Below are 23,119 nucleotides of genomic sequence, written 5' to 3'. Positions count from 1 at the left end.
TTGCTTGGAAAGATTCCTTTACTGTCTCTAAAAATTATAGTGTATTATTACAGAATTTAGAATACATCTATAGTCGACTATATGTATGTTAAATTTTTCAATAGAAGCGGTGCAGTGCTATTTGAATATTTGACCAACAATTCTGCCTTGCAGTTCCCAGCAGAAAACATGACTTCTGAATGAATATGTTGCCACCAATTTTCCTAAAGAGAACAGACTGACTGTGGTGGGCAGCTTCAGTCTTCAGTTGCATAAAACATGGGTACAAGGAGGAAAAGTCCTGTCTGTGACAGGATGCAAGAAGAGTTCTGAAATTGTAACAAGGAAAATATGGGTCAGAGACTAGGGACATTTCTAACAATAAAGCCAGAAAGGGCTGGAAAAGATTGCCTTGGAGGATTGTGGAGTCAGCACCAACCATGGTCTTCAAGAACAGATTGGTCAAACATCTAACAAATTTAGTAAATCCTGCTTTGGCATAGGAAATGGACTAGAAGAATTCTCTGTGTTTCTATGAGAACTGAACACTATATAGGGTGGTGTTAATTTGCAGGTTTGGACCTGGAAAAATTTTGGTTTTCAGAACTGTTATTCTGCGGTTGGAAAATGAATGGGGTATCAGAAAAGTGGAATTCTTTGAACACAGTGTGGTAGAATGTTAAGATGGAATGGTGGTAACCAATAAATGGCAAAATTATAATTTTGGAAGTGTGACCTCCATTACTAGTCTCCCCTTTTATGTCTTTGAAAGAACACAATTACTCTCTGGGAAGCCCCTAGCTCCACTGAGTGCTTGGATTTTTTGAAATACTAGTAAAATATTCTTCATTATTTAGAAATATTTTCAGGGGAACAATTTGACAGTACTGGACAAAGTTAAAACTATTAAGTTCAAGAGTAGTATGTGAGACAAAATTACTCCTCATAAAGGGGGATATGTCATGAACTCTAAAATGTGGCTTACTGACCCATTTGTTATGGACACCAGGTGAACTTTTTTACATTTGTTTGTTGCCTGTAGGGTTTTGTTTTTCAGTTTCTTCCATAAAATGGAACAGGAACTGTAGGGTCATATGAGACTATATCCTTGTGTTACTAAGTTACTTTGGAAAGTAACAAAGTTTCCTAAGTTACTTTGGAAAGAAGGAAGCACAGAGTAAACTGTGCAGCTTGATACCAAATGATACTTAGGGGGGTCGATTAGAACTGTGCAAGAAAGATGGAGACCGGATGAGTGGATTTGTGGTGGCAGCCCCTTGCTTTCAATTGTCATCTGTATTGTGGCTTCCCACTGCATTCTCGCATCACCAAATACTCCTTGCTGACTGTGCAACCCTGTCACTTCTAGGTGTAGAATTAATGACCCCAGATTGAGAATGTGTGCCACATTATGTTTTGCAATAAGATCTTTTCTATTTGTGGAGAAGAGATCTGTAAGGACAAAACTGTGCCTATGGCCAGAGTTACGTGTTCCATTCCAATGAGGGAGAGGAAGCAAGACTGCAGGAACTAGGGACTAACCTTGTTACTGTTCTTTTCTTTGTACTATCTTCATAAAAGTCCAGGAGTCTCGGGACTATGATGAAGTGATAGTGGTGATTTCAGTGGTGGTTTCAGAAATGTGTGAGTCAGGAAGCAGGAATTTTACCTGTAGATAGACAATGGGGAAATAAAAGGAATTCTGTGTAGTTTAACATGTCACCACCTGGAGCTGTTGTGAAAGAAGTTTAAGTTCTATGGTTTGGATTCTCAGACTGATATTGTTCCAAACAAATCACAATTGTATTTATGATTAAGCCAGCCTTTCTTTCTAGATTCACACATCACTGATCAATGGTAGGCCTAGTGCTGATGATCCTTCACAGAAGCTTTTGGAATTTACTTCTGCACGATACATTCGCCTACGACTTCAACGTATTAGAACTCTGAATGCTGACCTCATGACTCTCAGCCACAATGATCCTAAAGAACTAGACCCCATTGTTACCAGAAGGGTAAGCTGATTGTTCATAAAGGGTATTCAGATAACTTGATGGGAGAGAATATTCTTATCTCCTTGGGAAAGAGGCAGTTCTTAATCCTTGCCATTCACAGAGTTGTTTTGATATGTTGTTAATTTTGCCTTCCCTTTGACAGCATTAACAGCAATAACCTTGTCATAAACAACTTTGAGAGAAAACTTTTTAGAGATTGTTTTTATTTGGGTTTTTTTTGTTTGTTTTACTTACTTCTGTAAATGATTTATGCTAGGGACAGTGTTTCTAATGCTTTATCATCAAAATTAAAAATATGGTTTGGATTATGGAAATACCACTTGAGGTTGCTGTTGATGCAAATGTAGTACCTTTTCTGGTGTATCAAGCATTTCAGAACCCAGTGCTGTCATTCATAAAAATAAATACTTGAAAACCTTACCATTGTGAATTTTCATGTCTCATGAGAATTTTCTTAATTTTTGTTTCAAAGCCCATGATAATAATGTAATAATAATGTAAAACCTTGGAGAGAATTCTGAGTGTGTTGACTGATACGTACACATTTGATATTGAAACTGGGGAAACTGAGGCCCCAAGCACTTAGGCTGACTTCTCCATGCTCTCATATAAATTCAGTATTGGAACCCTAATGACAGCATCTATCTTGACTGACAGTTGTGCAGTATTTCTGCTTTGTATCTCGCCATTTTGACCATTTTAATTTGCCCACAATTCATAGGTTACGACATCACAGGCTTCAAGTTTTTCTATGAAGTAGGCTTTCTGATGAGGACAGAAAAACATAAGAAGTGTTTCCTCTATCCCTTCCTTTCTAGCTCTTTGCCTTGAATAATATCTGCAGGCAACGCTTCCTTGTGCAGGAACAGGACTTTTGCAGTTTGTGACTTCTCTGATACAGACAATCCTTGTGCTGTCTGGATAGCTGAGTACAAGGGAGAAAGGAACTTGGATTTGGTTAAATTTGGTGGGTACTTTCAAGTCAGGGCCACTTCTACCTTGGTCATGCAGGTGCTCATTCAGCTGCAGCGTTTTAAAGTGTAAAATCTGGATGTGTTCTGCATGTTCTGTCTGACTCCTATGGGAATTGCTAGCATGAAGACTTCAAGAGCACAGTATTGGACGGCTGCTCCAGCTTGTGCCTTGCTGGCAGTAGGGAAATGCACAGCCTGAGCAGGTGAGGTGTTCCTGTGGAGCAGACTGGTTGATATTTAGATCTATTGATAGTATTGGAATATCAAGAAATACACCACCAAAAGGAAAGGGTTGACGTGGAAGCATGCAAACATACCGCTGAGAAATGAGAATATTGAGGACAAGCATTCCCACTGCTTTTGTGACATACACAGTTGCACAATCCCGGGTTTAGGACTACTCCACCTAGCACTACTTAGTGCAGTTGTGCATGAAAAGCTACACATTTTCAGAACACATAGGTTTTATTGGGCGGAGTTCCCAAATACTGATGTCTCAACTTTGTGTCTCACTGTGCAACCAACTGTAACAAAGATAATCCCTTCCAGCTTTTTGGATGCTGTTTTATTGTTTTTGAAGACTCTGCATCCAGCTGTTGATACAAATTATGTTTGGTTTCTTGTACATAGTCCTGAAAAATGGCCGATGCAGAACTTTTCTAAGTGTTCAATAGCACCTTTATTTCTGTCTTTGTTTATTTATTTCTGTCTGTAGCATTTGATTAGCATTGGTCTCTCTCCTTCAACTTCAAGCTGCACACAGCTGCTGTGACCCATACTCTGTAAGAAAATAACACAAAGGAGATGAAGGAGGGAATGCAGTGAAAAATACAGTTCTGCTCTTGTCCTCCTCCTTTTCTCAGTCTCAACCTCCTTCTCTGTAGTTAAGGACTTACTGTTCATGATAAGTCCCTGAATGATTTTTGTAGTTCAAGCATAACATTAAAAACCCTCCTAAAACACTGAATATAATAAGAAATTTTAAAACAAAACAAAACAAAAAAGTATGAAATCAAAGAGTCTATTTTATTATAGTTCCAAGATTGTTCAAAGAAATAACAGTCCAGGAGTCAGCATGTCTGACCACCCAGGAACACCTCCTCTTCCTGAAGCAGATGACTTCAAGGTTGTTAGGTCTGACAGTCTTGAACTCTTCTCTTAGAAGTATCCTCAAAAAGTGTTTCTTTTTCGTTCCCCTGTAGTACATAATTCCCAGGATACAAACAGGCCAACCATGTTGATACTGCAGCTGTAACTGAACCCAGATGGTCATTTCCTGCCTCTTCTTTTCCTTGAAAATTAAATCCTTTCCTTATGTATGTTGCTTTTGCTCACCACCTGGCAATATTAATGGATAGTATTCTGCTGTATCACCAATTTTGAGGCTAAGAGTTTGAATAGAATATTTCAGTGGCTACACGGTAGTAACAAAGAGCTGGTCTGTAAGTGAGTGTACAAAGTGGTTTTAAGGGAGGGCGGAGTTCCCATGTTAAGAAAGCGTACTCTTAGTTCCCAGACTGACATTAAAATATGGCAATTTTTTAATGCTTTATGGTTTCTTAAAGGGTGAAAAAAAGGTGGGTTTTTTTTACAAGTAAATTTTGACTGAGGTCACACTTGGTAGTCTTTTCTGAAGCTGAGGAATTTTACATACTTACTTAAAAGTCAGTTATTGTTTCATACCAATGAGGAAAAACATGGGAAAAATAAATAAAGCAAAAATAGAAAGTTTCCCCAAATACTTTAAATACTTTAAAGTATTTTTTTTATTTTTCAAGTCACATTTTATTTTACAGAGTAGGACAGGGAAATGTAAATACATTTAAATGTCTTTTATTCATCCCTTTTTCAACTTTGTTTTTTGTAGTACTACTATTCAATAAAGGACATCTCTGTTGGTGGTATGTGTATTTGTTATGGCCATGCTCGAAGCTGCCCTCTGGATGAAGTCACAAAGGTATTCTTTTATCTCATTATTTTCACAAAACAACTTTTCCAATTAAAATAAAAAATCACCTAAGGAGAATGAGAAAGAGGAAGGTAAAAGAGATCTTAGGATATGGTGCATACAAATTATTTGCCATATTTTTCTTCCTTTTCTGAGAAGCATATCTGGGTCTCTGGTAGTGTAACTTTTTTAAAGTAACCTTATTTTCTTTGGCATTGAATTTAAGCAATTCAAGGGGCACAAGAAATAGTCTCTCTTGCAACACAGGAGATTTGCCCCTCCTGTTGTAGAAAGGCTATTTCCCAAGAGTTGATACAGCATGGTTGAGCAATTTAATGTTAATTGTAGGGTATTTGTGGGTCTTGACATTTTTTGGAGTTAGGCCGATACTGGGCAGACTTTTGGCAACATTGATTAAATTATCCATTAAAAAATTTTTAAAGGAAGTAAATTTTTTATTCTTAGAAGTTGCAGTGCCAGTGTGAACACAACACATGTGGAGAGAGCTGTAACAAATGCTGTCCAGGCTACCACCAGAAACCATGGAGACCAGGAACCCTTTCTGCAGGGAACAAATGTGAGAGTAAGTATGCAGACATTTAGTTAGTTTCATGAAGTCTTACTATTTTCTTGCTTGAGTTTGCTTTCATATAGATCTGTACTAATTCATAAGAAAAATCCATGAACTCTGAACTGTCTTCATGGGATTGTTCAAAGGTAGAAAGCCTACTTTTAATTGTAACTGTTAAGTTGATTTTAAATAATCTGTCCAACCTGACTTCCTGGCTAGTGAAGTTGTCATGTAGTATAGCTTTCAGAGTCTCTTTTTCAAAGGAATTTGTGGATTTATTGTAGTCCTGTAGAAACTAGCAGATTTGCATCAATCATTTTGTTAGCTACTTGAAATGCAAATTTCTTACATTGATCATAAATTTTGTCAGATGAACAACTTTGTTCTGATAACAAAGGTTTTGAAAAATACTCCCTATTGGCCAATTACATTTCAGATTGTCTGATAGATTGACTTAAGCTGTGCTGGTATGGCTGATTGTGTTCCTAGGGCTAGTCGATGCATTTTTTTCTCTTCACAGTGCTAATGCATAGCACAAGCTGCAGACAATTAAGAACTTATTAGATAAAATTTAAAGTTCTGGATGGAAAAGTAGTATTTTTGGTTAAGGCATTTGCACCAGTCTTAATATCACTCTTTGGAAAGTAGTTGTTTATGACAGTTTGGACTGTCATAAACCTAAATCAAATTTATACTTGTGTACTGGCATTGTTGACTTCTCAGATTTTTGCCTATAATACAAATAAGAGAGGAATTAGGCAGATTTTCTTCTGCAGAAGACGTAAAATGAAGGAACAGTTATTACTAATTAACACATCACTGCTGACCTCAGTCCTGACAGGATTGTCTTAGTGGGATCTACAGAATACTGTTAAAAACAGTGCGATTGAAATGGTGATAGTGGTTTTGAAATATGCTAACTTGCTAAGAAATAGAGTGTATTAAGACTGTTGAAGCATCTAGCATGGTTAAAGGGAAAAAGCACACTTTTGAGACAAGTTGATAGGCTCTTCTACTTACATTTTCCACTTTGAAAAATGTCAGTGGTATAGGAACTGTTACACAATATAAATAAAAAAAAAAATTTCCATTTCTTCTCAGAGTGCAACTGTCATAACAAAGCAGAAGATTGTTATTACAATCAGAGTATTGCAGATCAGAAAAGGAGCATGGATATTCATGGCCAGTATACAGGAGGTGGCGTGTGTTTAAACTGTACTCAACATACTACTGGGATCAACTGTGAAATGTGTGCTGATGGATATTTTAGACCACACAAAGTAAGATCTAGAAAATACCATTCTCATGTTTTGGTGAATTACAGTGTAGTATCATGGTGTGTATTTCAGCTGATTGTAAGTGATATATATATTTTGATCAGTTACATAATAGCTAAGAACTGTAGAGGGTTTTTTTGTAAATCATATAACAGCAAAACTTTCAGGAAAAACCAAAATACTTGTCCAGTTGTGTGGGAGGGCAGGTCAAACTGTTGGAGAAGAAAAAAATAAGTAAGGATGAAGCTTGACATAGTAGTGTACAAATGTGCATATTCTGATAGGAAACCCATTTTTCCTGTGTATAAAGCTATAAAAAGTGCCAGTATTAAAGTCTTCAAAAGTGCTAACATTATGTACCATCCTGAATCAGGCCCTGTCAAACAGTGTTAAAAAGGACTGTTACATGGTTTTAAGATCAGACTCTTTGGCTCATGAGATGTTGCAACAAATATTCTTCTTGATGTGATTATTGTAGGACTTGTGCTCTCTGAACCTGTGTACTTTCCAGTTTATTGACAAGTGTCGCTCTTCAGAAAAATGACCTAAACTCTAGAAGACATTTGTTAAGATGTGGCTAACAGAGTTTGAGTCCATAGGAGTATGGCTAGGTAGCTGGCACAGCTCATCCAAAGAAGTAAATTGGAGTCAGAGATTATGTTACAGTTGCTGTAAGAAGCATTGAAGAAAAGTCTTCAATCAACTTGTAGCCATTAAATGTGTGTCTAGAGGTCATTAATGATTTGCTTTACAGCTGAATCACCTCAAAAGAAAATTTTCCCTGAAAAAAAATAAAGTCCTTGCCATATTCATTGCATCACCTTATGTTTCAAAGATATATAGATCATGAAGTCAGAATGAGTCTACATTAATAGATAATCTGTCCTTCCATTGAACACAGAGGCAAAGATTTCTTTAATTTCCTTTCTCTTTGAACCAGAATATCTTTGCAAAAAGCATCCATTCTTGTCTTCAACATTTCACTATCTTTGGCAAGCCATCACAATGGTTAATTACTGTTACATTAAAAAAAATGTCCATTTATGCTCAGCGTGTCAGGCTTCAGCATCTAGCCCTTAGCAGTTACTATACCTTTGTGCTATTGAAGACCAAATTTTGTTCCTACATTTAAGTTTTTTTCTAGACTGCAATCCCCTGATCTTTCTGTTGGCTAAAACTAGATCTATTTTGATCTATTGTTCCATATTAGCTTTTTCCAGTCTTCATTACTTTTAGTTTTGGTGATCGAAGACAAGAAACAGACGTAACTGTACTTTTCCCAGTTAATAATTTCAGAATTTGACAGACAACTATCATTTTGTAGGTTTCTCCATATGAGGATCACCCCTGCTACCCCTGTGACTGTGACCCATTCGGCTCTCTGAGTTCTGACTGTATTAAAGATGAGCACCATTCTGACTCTCAGCGTGGTAAGAGAGCGGGAAGTGCCTTTTCCCTAAGCTTCAAATCTGGCTGTATTTCTAGTTTGAGGGAACACTTATCTACTTTTGAATGGCTGCCTGTTAGGTACCACTTCAAAGCAATGGTAAATCTTTAGGAAGGTGAGGCTAAGGCGTAACACAATTTTATGATTTTAAGGTAGGTCAAGTCCCTGAATGTGTTCTGTTGGGATTGTGGGCTCCTACTATGTAAAGCAGCGTGAGGGATTGAGATCTAACACTGTTGTTTGTGAATGCTGTTACAGCTGTCACAAAATCCATTTTGCTGCAGTTTCTGTGCATCTGGTACTTTAGCATGAAAAATGGGTGGTGAGACTGACCTTATGCCAAGTATCTGTGTGGAATATAACATAGAATGTAATAAAAAAGGAATGCTGAATTATTTACATCCTCTGAGACATCTTGAAAACAGCCTATTGCCTGCTCTTATTTATTTTTATCTCTACTTTTGCTATTCAAGGAACTTGGCCAGGTCAGTGTCAATGCAGAGAAGGTTACACGGGAGAAAAATGTGATCGTTGTGCATTTGGTTATCAGGGCTATCCAAACTGCCTGCGTTGTAACTGCAGCCTGATTGGTAGCATTAATGAAGATCCATGCATGGAACCTTGTCTTTGCAAAGTGAGTACTGAACTGTCATTTTTGTTTAAAATTGAATCTGTGCACTGATTTGTAAACTCCTTTTTAGTAATGAAGTTACTTCATTAACTGGGGAGATCACTTCTTTTATAGGAAGTACCCTGGTGTAACTGTACATCTGACAACCTAGAACTTAAAATTACTAACTATTCTCTGTACTGAAAAATATGGTAATTTATATAGAGTAGTTCTGTATGTTACTGATACAAAATTTGCTATAATAATGGGCCAGGGTGACATTAAAATGAAATAAAACTGTACATGTGAATGTGAGGGAGTCACAGAGAGAATGAGTGTATACCTAGCAGTATTTAGTTTTAGGGGTGAGCTGATATTTCTCTGAAGTGATTGATTTCTTGTAAAAAACTGGATGTGTTTGAAACATCTGCTTTGTGTGAGGAAACAGCAGGCATTTGGAAAGAACTGTTGGAACAATTGCACTAGACATATGTATGAAACACGATTTAATTATTCAATTGCAAAATATAAACCATAAAAAAATGTTTAAAGAGAGAATTTTGCAGCCTTTTATATTTTGGTAAATATCCAAACCCCTTAAAATGTCTTGCAGCTGTAGATACCGCTGAATTTAATTACAAAGCTGTATGTTAATATTTAAAGAAGTTACTTAATTTTCTGAACCAAATGTTAGCTAGTAGTTTATGTATTTGTTGCCAAGTATGACAGTGAACAGGAGCAGAAAAAACGTGGTTTGTTTGACAATTTTTCTGAAAATTCTTAGTCCTTTTGCATAATTTATCTGATCCAAAATATCAAACATGTAAATAACCAGAGTCTGGAAGAAAGAAATGGCTCCAGTAGCCAATTTAAATATGAAAAAAGGGATACAACCTTTTTGACTGATTTTGAGCTAGAGTAATGCTATATCAGCCAATGCAGCTAACTGGTGAAAATTTTGTTACAAACTGGACAAGAAACTGCCCCCTTTCAGTGCCGTAATGGGCATGAGCCTGGCATACAGAATTTTTAGGTCAGATCACTAAGAGTGTCACCAGCCATCAGGCCACCCTAAAGAGATGAAAGGAGAAAAGTTGTGTGCTCCAAATATCAGGTGAAGGAAACAGGATTTGTAAGACTTGGTAGGCTCTGTGAACACAGTAGAGCAAGCATAAAACAAGAATAGTTTTATACGCTGCCTTGCATGATATTTGATCTTTCACGAAACACAACTCTCGAGGCCTAGTTGTTGGGTAAGATTTTTATTTTTCATTAAGAAATAAATAATTTCTGTGTAATAATGTTGCAGAGACAGTAAAATATTTGATCCAAATGCATCCTAAGATCGAGAAATAAAAAAGCTGAAAAGACCATATAAATACTATTTTTGTAAAAATCCAAGATTTTAAAATCTCATTATCTCAGGAGCCACTTTACCTGAGATTTTTTCCAAGTTTGGATATTAACAAACACAAGCAGTCATCCTCAGCCTTTGAGTCAGAGCTGGGGATCACAAATTTTTAATATGCTTTGCAAAACCCACATGTACTTTGCTTACAAAAGCCCATAACCTGCCCATTTAGGGAGGTCTTACATAAACTTGACATACCAAACACTGCAGAGGAAGAGACAGCTGGAAGTCTCAGATTTCTTTCTAGTAAGCCTGAAAGTTTCTCTATGGAACCAAATCTGATGTAAGTCTGGAATCTGGAGTGATTCTTTTGACTGAAGTGAGGGTACCCTGGTAACTGCTTCTGAAAGCAGAATTTGGTCTGCAGGTTTTGCATTTCACGTGGCAATGCAGAGCTCATCTAGGCCTCCTCAAAACAGAAAGGAAGTTGTGCTTCACTTGTACACTCTGCAGCCTTGGTGTCCTAACCCATATGCATCTGGGAACTGTGTGGGGTGCTCTGTGAAGTTCTCTTTGCCTTTGTAGTGGAATTTTCCCATAGTGGAAACCAAAGGTTGAGATGGGAGAGTGGTATGTGTCCAGATTTTGTCCTGATGCAAAGCTAGGACATTACTGGAATCTTGTCCCTGGCAGTAGGAAATGTTCTGTATGTTACTGTGTAGATATGTCCATGGAGATCTACTATTTACACAGCTTTGTGGGCATTTATCAAGTATCTCTGCTGGTCTGTCTGTCAGCAGCAGTTGTCTATAAACTTTTTGATGAAATAACCACATATTGGCTGTACAAATTTTACATTAAAAAAAATACTGAGTGTGTTGCTTTGGCTTTTTTCCCCCCCCATTAAAGTCTGCATTGAAAGAGATATGTAGCAGTATGCTCTGAAATACCCAATTTGCATGGTAAAGAGGCAGCAGGCCAGCGAAAGTAGCTAAAGGAGTGTAGCACCTCTGGTTTTGGAGTAGGAGTTTCTGGACCTTAGCCAGAGCATACTGGGAGGAAGAGCTGCCAGCCATTACAAGTATATGTGGTGTTCTTCCAGAAGAGATGGCAGCAGTAGAGGGGAGCACAGTGTAAGTATTAACAGAAGGCTGAGGAACCGTTGTCTTGACGCTGCCTGTGGTAGCTCCAAGAGCCTGGCCTTAAAAGTGAACTTTCTGGTGAGCTATCTGAAAGGTAATGCGTCTGGATTCAGTAAACGTGAGAATTTATCTCCAGAGCAAACTACACAGTCAAGCTACAAGAGATGTAGACTGGCAAGATGGCAGAAGCTTTTCAAACACTGCCTGTGTGCTGAAATTTTACTGCAATAGAGCCCTTGCTGGGACTTGTTTAGATTTTGATGAACTGGCAAATTCTGATGAATTTTTCTAATCAGTTTCAGTTTTAAGCTGTGAGTCTTATTCAATAATCCTGCTGTGCTGAAATATGTTTTCTTTTATAACCTTCTGAATGCTGTTGTACCTAAATCCTATCTAATCCACTGTATTTGTTACCATAATAATGCTGATGTGAACCAAATGTTATATGCCTTTGACAGGAAAATGTAGAAGGCGAAAACTGTGATCTCTGTAAACCAGGATTCTACAATTTGCAAGAAAGAAATCCTCAGGGCTGCACAGAGTGTTTCTGCTTTGGTGTTTCTGATGTCTGTGACAGTCTTACATGGCCTATTAGTCAGGTATTTATATGTTCTGTCCATGACCTAATATTCTTTCCTCAGGCAGCTGTGAAATATTTCTCTTTGACATGTGCCCAAGTTAACTGCAAATTCTGGTATGCATCTCCTTACAGAGGAATGGATTTTCAGTATCATTAGGCAGCTCTGAGGTAGTCAGCATGTCATCACAGCATGTGTTTTTGCCCCACTGGCTTGCAGTAATATCAGAAATATTGGGTAGTGGAGGCTGCAGTAATGCACTGGAAAAAATGCGTTTTTTTCTGACTGGTTTTTTCATTCTGAAGCGATGAACCCAAACTTGTTTCCTTGCTCTCGTATCTATTGGACAAGGCCAGAGTGACCTGGCAATATTCCCAATACTCTTTCTTAGCACACAGTGATTTAAATATCACTGTCTTCTGAATAGACAGTTCTTGAGTTAGGGGGCTTTGGGGACACTATTTTCCAACCAAATTCCTTATGTATCTTTGCAGAGCTAGTCACACTTTAGTCTCCTGATTTGCGTGCCAATAAAAAGGGAGGAAAATACATCAAATTGACTGGAATTCTAAGATGATTCTGTAAAACTCTCAGTGAGAAGAACAAAATTCTCTCATCTTGCTCCCACTTTTGGGACTGTGGATTTCTCTTTTCTGCAGCTGAGTGCTATCTATAAATGGGGATGATCAGACTCATAGCCTTGGAAGTTCTGTATTTTTGTGTTGGGGAATTGCATCGGCATAATGTTAATTTTGTTGGAAGGATGAAAAATCACACTCATTATATTTTTGTTCCTGTCTACTAGAGAGGTGGAGACTATCTTATTCTGAAGTAGCATATTTGCATATATTGGGTGTCAGACATGGCTAATGAAAGTGCTTCTATATCCATCAGTTTGAATTATTATCTTGGAGAGGGTGAATGCTTTCTCAGTGACCCAAAGCCTGAATTCCATTGATATTACTATTTCTTGCAGATATCAGACATGACTGGATGGCTTGTTACTGATCTGTATAATGCAAGGAGTGTGCAACCTCAGAGAAGCCAATTTGATGGACCCCGTCAAATCAGTGTTAACAACACTGAGGCTGTGAAAGTGCTGAAACATACTTATTACTGGTCAGCACCTGAGGCATATCTGGGAAATAAAGTAAGTACTCACCTAGGGATTCAAAACTCCTTTATAATTTCTCTGTCTTAACCTATTGGTCTAAATATATAATTTTTGTAACTCAAAATTACGCATAAGCCCTGGTATTACGACACTTCCCAATCTTATCTCTGCTCTTCAAATCATACTGTTCCTTTCCAGACATTCCCAGTACCCTCTTTTTGCTCTTTGAGCTCATCCATCTCCCTACTTTCTACTCTGCCTGTCCTTGACAAAATATGTCTCTTTTTCTCTTGACTGTTACTGACTTATATGCTCACATTCCCCATATTCTTAGTTCCTATCCCGAAGCTTACACCATTCATGCCTTGTCCAATACAGTAGACAGGACCATTAAATTCCCTTACCTGTCTCTTGTCCATCTTCTGTTTTGCATGTATTAGTTTTCAGCCAACTAGTCTTTAATTTTTGCCCTGGTTGCTAGCTAAAGCTCTGGGTCTCCTATTTGTTGGCAGCAAAATCACAGAATAGTTGAGGTTGGAAGGGACCTCTGGAAGTCATCTTGCCCAATCTCCCTGCTCAAACATGGTCACCTAGAGCAGGTTACCCAGCACCACATCCAGAGAGCTGGTTCTGAGTATCTCCAGGAATGGAGACTCCACAACCTCCCTGGGCAACCTGTACCACTGCTTGGTCACCCTCACAATAAAAGTGATGTTCAGAGGGAACTTCCTGTGTTTCAGGTTGCAGTCATTTGTGGCCTCTTGTCCTGGCGCTGGACACAATTAGAAAGAATCTGGCTCCATCCTATTTGCACCCTCCCTTTAGGTGTTTGTGTATATCGATGAGATCTCCCTGAGCCTTTTATAGTCTGGACAGTCCTGCTACTATCAGTCTTTCCTCTTATGAAAGATGCTCCAGTTTCTTAATAATTTTAATGGCTCTTTGCTGGACTCTTTCCAGCATGTCTGCCTCTCTCTTGTACTGGAAAGCCCAGAACTGGAGTCGGAACTCCAGCTGTGGCCTCACCAGTGGTGAGTAGAGAGGAACTTTGCAACCTTATCTTTAATTTTTTTCAGTCTCTGCCCATGCAGCCCTGTTTTATTGGTATAGTCACACAGTAAATGAAGACAAGTCTAAGAAGTGTAACCTTCAGGAGTAGCTTTTGCGCAGGGCAGCCCGCACTCAAATTGTGATCTCTTATTCATTTAATATAGGTCTAACTGTTGGCTAACTTACTTTGAAGTAGTCAGCAGCAGTTGTGGGGCTAAGGACTCTGAAAGGTGGAGCATGGAATGTGAATAACTCCAGCGTGCTGTGCCCCTTGGCTAGGATGATTGTGTATACCTCTGCTATTTGTTGAAAGTCCTGTAAGTGTTTCACTGAATGAGGGCACTTACTTGAATCACCTGTAGTGCCTTGAGCTAGCTTTCACCACCTGTACGGCAACAAGCCAGTGCTTGTCCCTGTGCTGATACGCATGGCATGTTAATTTTTTCCTGGAAAGTGGTATTTGTAAGCCATGTACTCCTATAATTTGGACATTGTACTGACCCATGTAATTTCTTTGTGTTGGTTGGAGGTTATCGTGTTGTTAAGACTTTACTTTTTATTCTTTCAGCTCACAGCTTTTGGTGGAGACTTGAAGTATACGGTATCTTACGACATTCCAATGGAGAGTGTGGACAGTGATATAGTATCTAGTGTGGATGTCATCATTCAGGTGAATTTTTTTTTCAGCTTGTTACTATTCAGACATTATTAGGAATCTATGAAGGAGTTAAAAAAATAAAATAATACTTCTATAGTAGTAGTTTTGTCAATTTTAAGTCCCTTAAAAATCACTACCAAGATTTTATTACTGCTTATTTCTCTGATTTTCTGACCCGTTTGTCTGAAATTGTAGGTATTCAATATTAGTTTTAAATGATAAATACCTAAAATTCAATCTGTGTGTAAATGGGTGAGGTGTTTATTACCATTTCTACAAAGCTGTTTACAAGACTACAATAAACTTGAAGAACTTGCATTTATGAAACAGATGAGTGTTCTTGCTGGTTGCCTATTTTTCTAGATTTATCTTGTAGTTAAAAAATAAGGCTCTATATTGAATCCAGGCAACTCCAGAAGCATTATTTTTTAATATATACATAGCAATAAAACAAAGGAGAGAGGAGATTCTGTTTTGTAGAGGTGTTCAATTCTTGAAATTTAATTTATTCTTTTCCAAAAGAAAAGTATTTCTAAAGTTTCTGAACCAAAAAAGAATGGGATTGTGGTCTTCCTTGAAGCCATGGAAAATTTAGACCTTTTACTTACCTAATGCAAGAAATCTAGTTTGATTGACTCTTTTCTGTATTTCATGGGTGTATATTTGACACTAAATGTAATTGTTTAATAAAATTTACATACAAATGTGGAAAATGTTTTCTCTGTCTTTCAATTTCAGGGTAATGGGCAGATTCTGAGTACAAGAGCAGCGGGCTTGTCATTACAGCCATATGAGGAGTACTCTAATGCTGTGAGATTCGTATCGGAGAATTTCATAGAGTTCAATACAAAAAAAGCTATAGACCGGGAAATGTTGATGACTGTTCTGGTAAATGTGACCCATCTTCTGATCAGGGCCAACTACAACATTGCCAAGAAAGCTGTGTACAGGTGAGTGAGACAAAATATTTAAGTTCATCTATATACTTCTGTGATTTTTCTGCGTATGAATCACTATTCGTAGAATATTCCTGAGGTTTTATGTTAATATTTTCTAGAAAAAATGTTATTTATTGAATTTTCTCAAGACCAGTCTTGTCCTCAAAATAAAGTTATATGAAGTGTGTGGAAAGGGGCATTTGCTTTCAAAGATATAACATCTCAGAAACATTGTTTTGTGCTTTAAAGGAATACTGCATATAAGCTTTATTACAATGGCTGCTTTGTTTAGAGGGAAATACCTCTAAGCTCTCAACAGTATGCTTGTTTTGGTATGTGGCAAGTTAATCCTGACTATTGGAAACCTGTCAGTAAAGACATTGGTTGTAATTTCTTTTGATGTTTTTTTGTAGATGTTATTGACACTCATCTCTAAGAGAGTGGTTAATTGGAAAATTGTGCTGGAATGGACTAGCTGATCATTCCAACATTGGCAGTATCTGCATCAGACCACAAAGATGTCTGTTTTACCTGTTCTCCAAGATACAGGAATAAAGTTGTGTCACTCCCCAGAGAATAAGCTCATCCTTTTTTTTCTTAGTTTCCTTAGACTCACGAACAGCCTTTCTTCCTCATTCCCTAATTTGGTAGCATTTCGTGCCAATGAAATAGGACTTGATAGCAAATTTGCTTTGTGCCTTTTTGTGCACCAACACCATTCTGGGTGATATTTATGTCCACTTAGGTATAGTGTGTTCATCTTTATGGAATGTTTGTAAAGATTTCTTAACAAAATTTTGCATGTGGCTGAGAAGATTGTCTCTGCTGCAAAATGCCACTGTTTGTAGTAGGAGATTTTTTGTTCTGTTGTGTTCAGTATCAATGAGCTGGTGCTGTTTCTCCCTGCTTATCCACCTGTGATACGTGTCCATTTTAAACATGGTGCCAGTAAAGCTGTCTTACTTCAGGACAGCTACAGAAGTCTGGCCCACTGAGGTACCACTAATACCACAACAGAGGGGAAGGATTTTGTTTAAACCACTCCACAGGAGAAGAGACAATTATTAGTAATAATAATGATAACAGGAGGAAGGCACATCTACTGCCAGAATTGGAAATGCTGTGATAAGACAATGATCATAGACTTTTTACAGCAGAGATTTGTGCCTGTTCCTCAGCTGTCCCTGCCGGGGATCAGCACTTGGTGGTGTTACTTACTTAGAAGTAAACTCCAGTTCAGAATCAAATCTGGGGAACAAATGATGTTTTCATACTTGATCCTAGGCTGGACTCTGTGACTCTGGATACTGCAAGTGCAAATGTTATAGATCTTTCTTCAGCACCAGATGTGGAATTCTGTGAATGTCCTCAAGGTTACACAGGAATATCATGTGAGGTAACCTCTTACAGTGTTTTATGTATGCAAAATTATCTCCTATCAAAAGGGATCAAAGTTTTAAAGGCAGGCTGCCTTTAATTATACTGCCATAAAAGTATATGTTCTGTGGTGAATTGCTGCTTACTATACACAACGCTGTAGATATTTTCTTTCAGATGCGCTAAATGGGATTGTAAACGTATTTCTTAATTCTTTTTGGTGACACTAAAAGATGATGTTGCACTTCAGAATATCAGTGTTGCAGAGAGATCAGCTGTGAAAGCTCTGGGAAGCTGTTTTGAGCTTCCCTTACTCATTAATAGAACTTTTTATGGATCTGAATCATGTACAGTTTATTTCTGTTATGTGTCATTAAGTTTATGGGGGCAATAAAGAACCTTAGCAGGGAGGAAAGCTAGCTTTTGGAAGAACCCACAAGGGTCAAATGTGTTGTGGAAGGTGGTGTCTTGTATATCAGTGAATAGAAGATTAGAGAGGCACAGCCCCATCTGCAGAATAGCAGGAATTATTTTGACAAATAATTTTGCTACGAAGCCTTGTACCATAGCACTGTTAATGATTCTGCAGACGAGGTAAAACATCTGGTTTTTATATTATCCCATAATAAAGAACTTCACATATTAAACCGCACAAAACTTTTGTGCCTCCAGGGGACAAAGAGCTGAATTAAAGTTTTATGAAGTTAATTCTTATCCCCTTTATTCAGTGCAAGTAAAAAACAACCTCCAGAAAAGAGCTACAGTGACATCAATAGAGTTGAAAGAGCATTCAGTTACCACAGCGTGAATGAATTAGATGGTGGGTGGTCAGAAGTGCACTCTTTGAAAATGTTTTGATGTGTACTTTCAACACAGATAAAGCTACTGCTTTTTCCCCCTAATTTCTTTTCAGTCCTGTCTCCCTGGGTACTACCGTGTGGATGGAATACTCTTTGGAGGTATTTGTCAACCCTGCAAGTGCAATGGGCATGCAACTGAGTGTGATATTCATGGTGTTTGCTTTGTAAGTTGCCCTTCAAAGTGTTTTGTGTTTTAAGCATCTATTTAGAAGTTAAGAGAGCATTTTGACTGTGGGAGACAAGTTTACAGTGTACATGCATTTCAAGCTGTGGGTACCAAGTGTTTATTTTTCTTGCTTTTCATTGTTTAGTTCGTTACTGCAAATGTGTTCGATACGTAAAATATATTTAAGTATGTGTATAAGTAATGTGACTGGTTTCATAGTGTAAAGTATATTCTAAAATTTAGGAAAAACAATTGGGATTTGCTGTTGCGACTCAGAAAAAGAAATCAAACACTTGTTTTCAAAGTTTACGCTGTTCTTCATGGCTTGAAGAATTACTTCCTTGAATGTTATACTGCGTGCAGACTGCTGTAGGAATCCCTCAGGGGCTGAAAAAACATCAAGAGAAAATACAGGAAGATTTTTTCCATGTCTCACAGGCTTGCCAACACAACACGACAGGACCTTTCTGTGATAAGTGCTTGCCTGGCTTCTATGGAAGTCCATCCCAAGGAACATCTGAGGACTGCCAGCCCTGTGCATGTCCTCTCAGTTCTGCTGCAAACAAGTAAGCTGCTTATGTGAGACTATCCTTTGCATCTTAGCAAAACCAGAAAGCAAGATAAAGTAAAACATCATGAAATCTGAAGAAGAGAGAAAAAGGCTTTTTTAACTCCATGATTTGATTATATCTCATAGAAACATTTTTTTTTCCAGGTCCACAAATGCATAGACCAGGCTAAGAGAGGCTGAGTGAACTGGTGCAATTTGTGCATGGTGGTTGAAAGTAATAATTCAACCTGTCCTTGAACTTGGCAGCAAAATCACGGTTATCTTTCATGTTGTTTCAGAAAACAGCAGAAGGGCAGAAGTGTTGCATGTGAAAAAGAGGAACTCAGTACAGAAATTGTACAGATTTGCCAGAATGAGAGCCAAGTTTTTAGGAACTTTTAAAATCTTCCATTAAAAGAAAAAAAAACTTCAAAAAGAGGTTTTGAAAATTATGCCTTATTTTGACATATTGTAATGTTTGAAACATTGATGTTAAGCTAGAAAACATTGCAATTACATGATTATATAGATAGTTGCATGGACTTGAAGGGTGGATATTGAATGCTTGTAGAAATCTTGTGATTCTGTGTATTGATACCGATACCATAAATATTGTTGATAGTTTCAGTCCTACTTGCCAGCTGAGTGAAGAAGGTGGAATTGTCTGTGACAACTGTCTTCCAGGCTATACTGGTTCTCAGTGTGAAAGGTATGTACACTAACTTTGGGTAAAATATCTGTATCATTGCCATCACTAAGTGTGCATCTTGCCTTGAATTGTTCATACCACATGTATAGAACATTCCTAATAAAATTTTCCATTTTGTCTTTCCTTGTAACACAGAGACACCGTATATTAAAATTTAATAGGAAATAGTCCCTTTAGTGGGAAGAATGTATAATATGACCACATTCCAGCTAAAGTCTAAACTGTCATGCAGGTGTGCTAATGGTTACTATGGAAATCCACTCATGCCTGGACAATCATGTGCTCCTTGTGAATGCAATGGGAATGTAAACCCTCAAGAAGATGGCCACTGTGATACCTTCACAGGACAGTGCTTGAAATGTCTGGGAAATACAGCAGGTCACCACTGTGAAAAGTGTGCTGATGGGTATTATGGGGATGCAGTGATTGACAAAAACTGTCGTGGTAAGCCATTATGATTACTCTTAAAATTTAAAGAACACAAAAATATGGTGTACATGTAGCAAAATGCATGGGCAAATATGCACCTTTACTGACAGACTTAATATTCAAGTTGTGAGTTGGCAAGTACAAGTTGAAAATTATGGTGTTGGATTAGGCTGAGGAGGGGGAATGTATTATCCTGGGATCTGACACTTGATATCCCTGAAACTTATAGGCTTACTTTCCCTCCAGTGATGTGCTGTATGCATTTCCTACTTCTGAATGTCACATATAGGGCTGGAAGAAACAAACTTCTCAAATGTAGCCATTCAGAGGTGTTTTTTTTTTCTTTTAGCCCAAATGCACAGGCATTACTGTAGTATATTAGTATCTGTGAGATATAAACAGGTGAAGCACAATGTATACCAAATTTGGAATTCTGTATAATAATGAATGCATATAGATACACATGAATAATTTTTCATTTTGTTTCTTTTTGTCTGAAGCCTGTGCATGCCATGTGAATGGTTCTCTTTCAAGTACTTGTCAACATGAGACAGGTATCTGTTCCTGCAAATCAAATGTGATTGGAGAAAGATGTGATAAATGCTTGGTAAGCAAATATTTACCTGTTGATAAGGTATACATGTTCTTGTCTTCCTCTATCTATAGATATTGATCCAAGCAGATACAGAGATATAGCAACAAGCATATTCAGGGGAGAGGGGACCTGTTACTGGAGGAGAGACCAAAGTTTGTCTCAACAGGCCTTTGCAATTGCAAACTCCTCTGCGTGTGCTCTTTGCAGATGTGAAGCTATGTAGTTGACTGAGCACCCTTCTGCGTAGGGCTGTTCAGGGTGCAGTCACGCTGGCTTACCAAAAAAAAACAAACCAAAAAATGATAACAAACTTGAAGAGATCTTAGGGCTGTGCTTCTGTAAAATGAAGTCTTCATGGGAACATCTGAAGAAACGTAGTTGGTGTTAATAAATACATCATGGCTGAATGCCAAAAAGGGTTTCATCTAAAAGGCAAGACTGTTATAAGAACAAGTAAATATTCACTGGTGATACAAACCAGTGAATATTTACAATATTTACAATATTTACAAAGCAGTTTCTGGGCCATACTAAGTGTAAAACTGCATCAAAGACCAGAGCAGGAAATCTGTGCCCAGTAACTGCCCTTGTGCCAGCCCAGCTGAATGACTTTCAATCCACATGTATCATAAGTCACTGACCAGCTCTGTTCTAGGCTTTCATTCATAGTCACAGATAGCTGTGCATGATCAGCACAGCCCACCCTCATCTCATGCAAGTCTTTAAATTAAAATAACATCAGATTTCAAAACATAGTGTCTTATTCGTGAGAGTGGAGGACCACAAGAGCATTTCGGTGTTCAGCTTTTCACCTGAGTTTATATGGTATACTTGCGTGTAGGTGGGAGCAGTGAAGAGATAAGGCCAGGGAGTCTTCCCACAGCAGACACACAGTGTTGACCAGTATTCATGCAGGTCAGACATCATGGAAAGTAAACAAGAGAAAACAAGAGTGTATATTGTATTGTTTTCAAAAATTTATGAATCATAGCTCAAATCTATTTATTTCTTGTCCAACAGAATGGTTATTATGGCCTGCTTACTGGACTTGGCTGCATTCCCTGCAACTGCAGTCAATTTGGCTCGGTCTCCGAGGGCTGCAATCATCAGGGGCAATGTCACTGTGTACCAGGAGTGGCTGGAGAAAAGTGTGATCGTTGTGCTCACGGCTTTTATGCATTCCAGGATGGTGGCTGCACACGTAAGCTCTGATCCATGATCCTTTTAGAGTCTGTATGGAATTTCTTTCCGCAATGTATGTTGAACTCTGGCAAAGGTCAGTTGTTTTGACGACTGTATGGAAGAATCTGTAGAAAGGTCTACTAATACTTCGATTAAGCCGGAGAACAAAACATTTCTTTGCTTATCGTGTGGTTCCTTGTAAAAGGTGATGACTATGAAATAACTCATAAAGGGTGCATGAGAGAAACATCACATCCTCAATAGCTCCTTTGTCTCTTCAATAAAACCCTTCAGTCCTACAGAGGGAATAAAACCTTTTTTTTTCTGCAACTGTAAAAGTGAAGAGCTACTACTCTTAAAGATTTTTATATTTTTTCCATTCAGTTCTTAAATATATATTTCATGCTTTGATAAGATATTGATTCTATTTTCCCATCATTACCTGGGTGTGTACAACTTTTAGTCATGATAAGGAAGAAAATGTTCATCCAAAGGGAGAACATGCCATCAAAAACTAATTTATCATGCTAATAAGATACCTTTTCAACACAGTATAGCTAAAGGAATGCCTACTGTTTTTCCAACCAGACAAAAACACTCTTTTCATATCTCAAATAGTACAGTAAAATGAAATATACAGTGAGATTATGTGATGGGATTATGTTTTGAAACACATACACTGTGTCTTTACTAAGAATCAAAGATCCCTTAGTTACCTTTAACCATTTCAGTATCGGAAATTTTATAAATGTTTTAAAACAATAAAACCACTTTTCTGAACTTCTGCTTTTTAGCTGGAATAGTACTGCATTTCTTAAATAGACAAGTGTTTCTTGCAGTTATTAGTTATAAAAAAAAGTTATCCATCCCTATTATTCCATAAGCAATTCCTGAGATTAATATTTTCTCCTGATGAGTTTTATATCTTCTATAATAGAATTGTTTTCCTACAGATTTACTCTTCTCCACAGTAATTTTGTTTAGCTCTGTTGATTCCCCCATGGAAATGCAGCATTGCTTTTTAAAACACTAAATAGGCCAAGTCAAGAAGCAATAATGGGATTCCAATAAAAAGATGAAATGTCACTGTGGTCATAATTTGTTTCTCAGTGATTAGGGATGGCAAGGGGTTCCTAGAGGAATGGGCAAACTGTACTGCATAATTAAGAAAAATAAGACTATAGGTGGTCTTGGAGTTTTTTCTCTGTAGCTCAAGCAAGGATGAAGTTATATAATTTGGTTCTGTTTCTCTTGCAGCCTGTGAGAAGTTATATAATTTGGTTCTGTTTCTCTTGCAGCCTGTGACTGTGCCCATACTCAGAACAACTGTAATGCTGATTCAGGCCAGTGCATTTGTCCCCCTCACACTCAGGGACAGAAATGTGAACTCTGTGAAGAAAATCACTGGGGACTGTCTCCTAAACTTGGCTGCAAGGTATGGTAGGCTGCATGAAAAACCATGGCTGTTAAAAGAAATTCTTCCTTTACAGAACTGGGCTCTTGTTTTGAGAACCATGATCTTTATTCTCTGTCTCAAAGTGTTAGTGCAACATGCTCTAACATTAGAACAAAAACCAAACACCAACACAACAACAGAGT

At 37.8% G+C, this 23,119-nt stretch overlaps 1 protein-coding gene across 1 annotated transcript in view; it reads left to right on the top strand.

The window, feature by feature from the left end:
- The window catches only part of LAMA1 (laminin subunit alpha 1), an 83,575-nt gene that overhangs the window by 16,102 nt on the left and 44,354 nt on the right, over positions 1-23,119 (top strand). The window contains exons 5-22 of the mRNA XM_018075227.2: positions 1,815-1,994; positions 4,836-4,925; positions 5,382-5,499; positions 6,589-6,767; positions 8,089-8,194; positions 8,685-8,845; positions 11,773-11,913; positions 12,869-13,042; positions 14,625-14,726; positions 15,453-15,664; positions 16,937-17,048; positions 17,943-18,053; positions 18,494-18,621; positions 19,228-19,314; positions 19,547-19,758; positions 20,244-20,350; positions 21,359-21,539; positions 22,819-22,955. Of these exons, the coding sequence (XP_017930716.2) occupies positions 1,815-1,994; positions 4,836-4,925; positions 5,382-5,499; positions 6,589-6,767; positions 8,089-8,194; positions 8,685-8,845; positions 11,773-11,913; positions 12,869-13,042; positions 14,625-14,726; positions 15,453-15,664; positions 16,937-17,048; positions 17,943-18,053; positions 18,494-18,621; positions 19,228-19,314; positions 19,547-19,758; positions 20,244-20,350; positions 21,359-21,539; positions 22,819-22,955 (2,538 nt within the window). The remainder of the gene's footprint in view (positions 1-1,814; positions 1,995-4,835; positions 4,926-5,381; positions 5,500-6,588; positions 6,768-8,088; positions 8,195-8,684; positions 8,846-11,772; positions 11,914-12,868; positions 13,043-14,624; positions 14,727-15,452; positions 15,665-16,936; positions 17,049-17,942; positions 18,054-18,493; positions 18,622-19,227; positions 19,315-19,546; positions 19,759-20,243; positions 20,351-21,358; positions 21,540-22,818; positions 22,956-23,119) is intronic.

The sequence above is a fragment of the Manacus vitellinus genome, unplaced genomic scaffold, assembly GCF_001715985.3.
Source record: "Manacus vitellinus isolate BGI_N305 unplaced genomic scaffold, ASM171598v3 scaffold_1_pilon, whole genome shotgun sequence".
NCBI classification, from domain to species: domain Eukaryota; kingdom Metazoa; phylum Chordata; class Aves; order Passeriformes; family Pipridae; genus Manacus; species Manacus vitellinus.
This window is presented reverse-complemented; position numbering and strand designations above follow the sequence as displayed.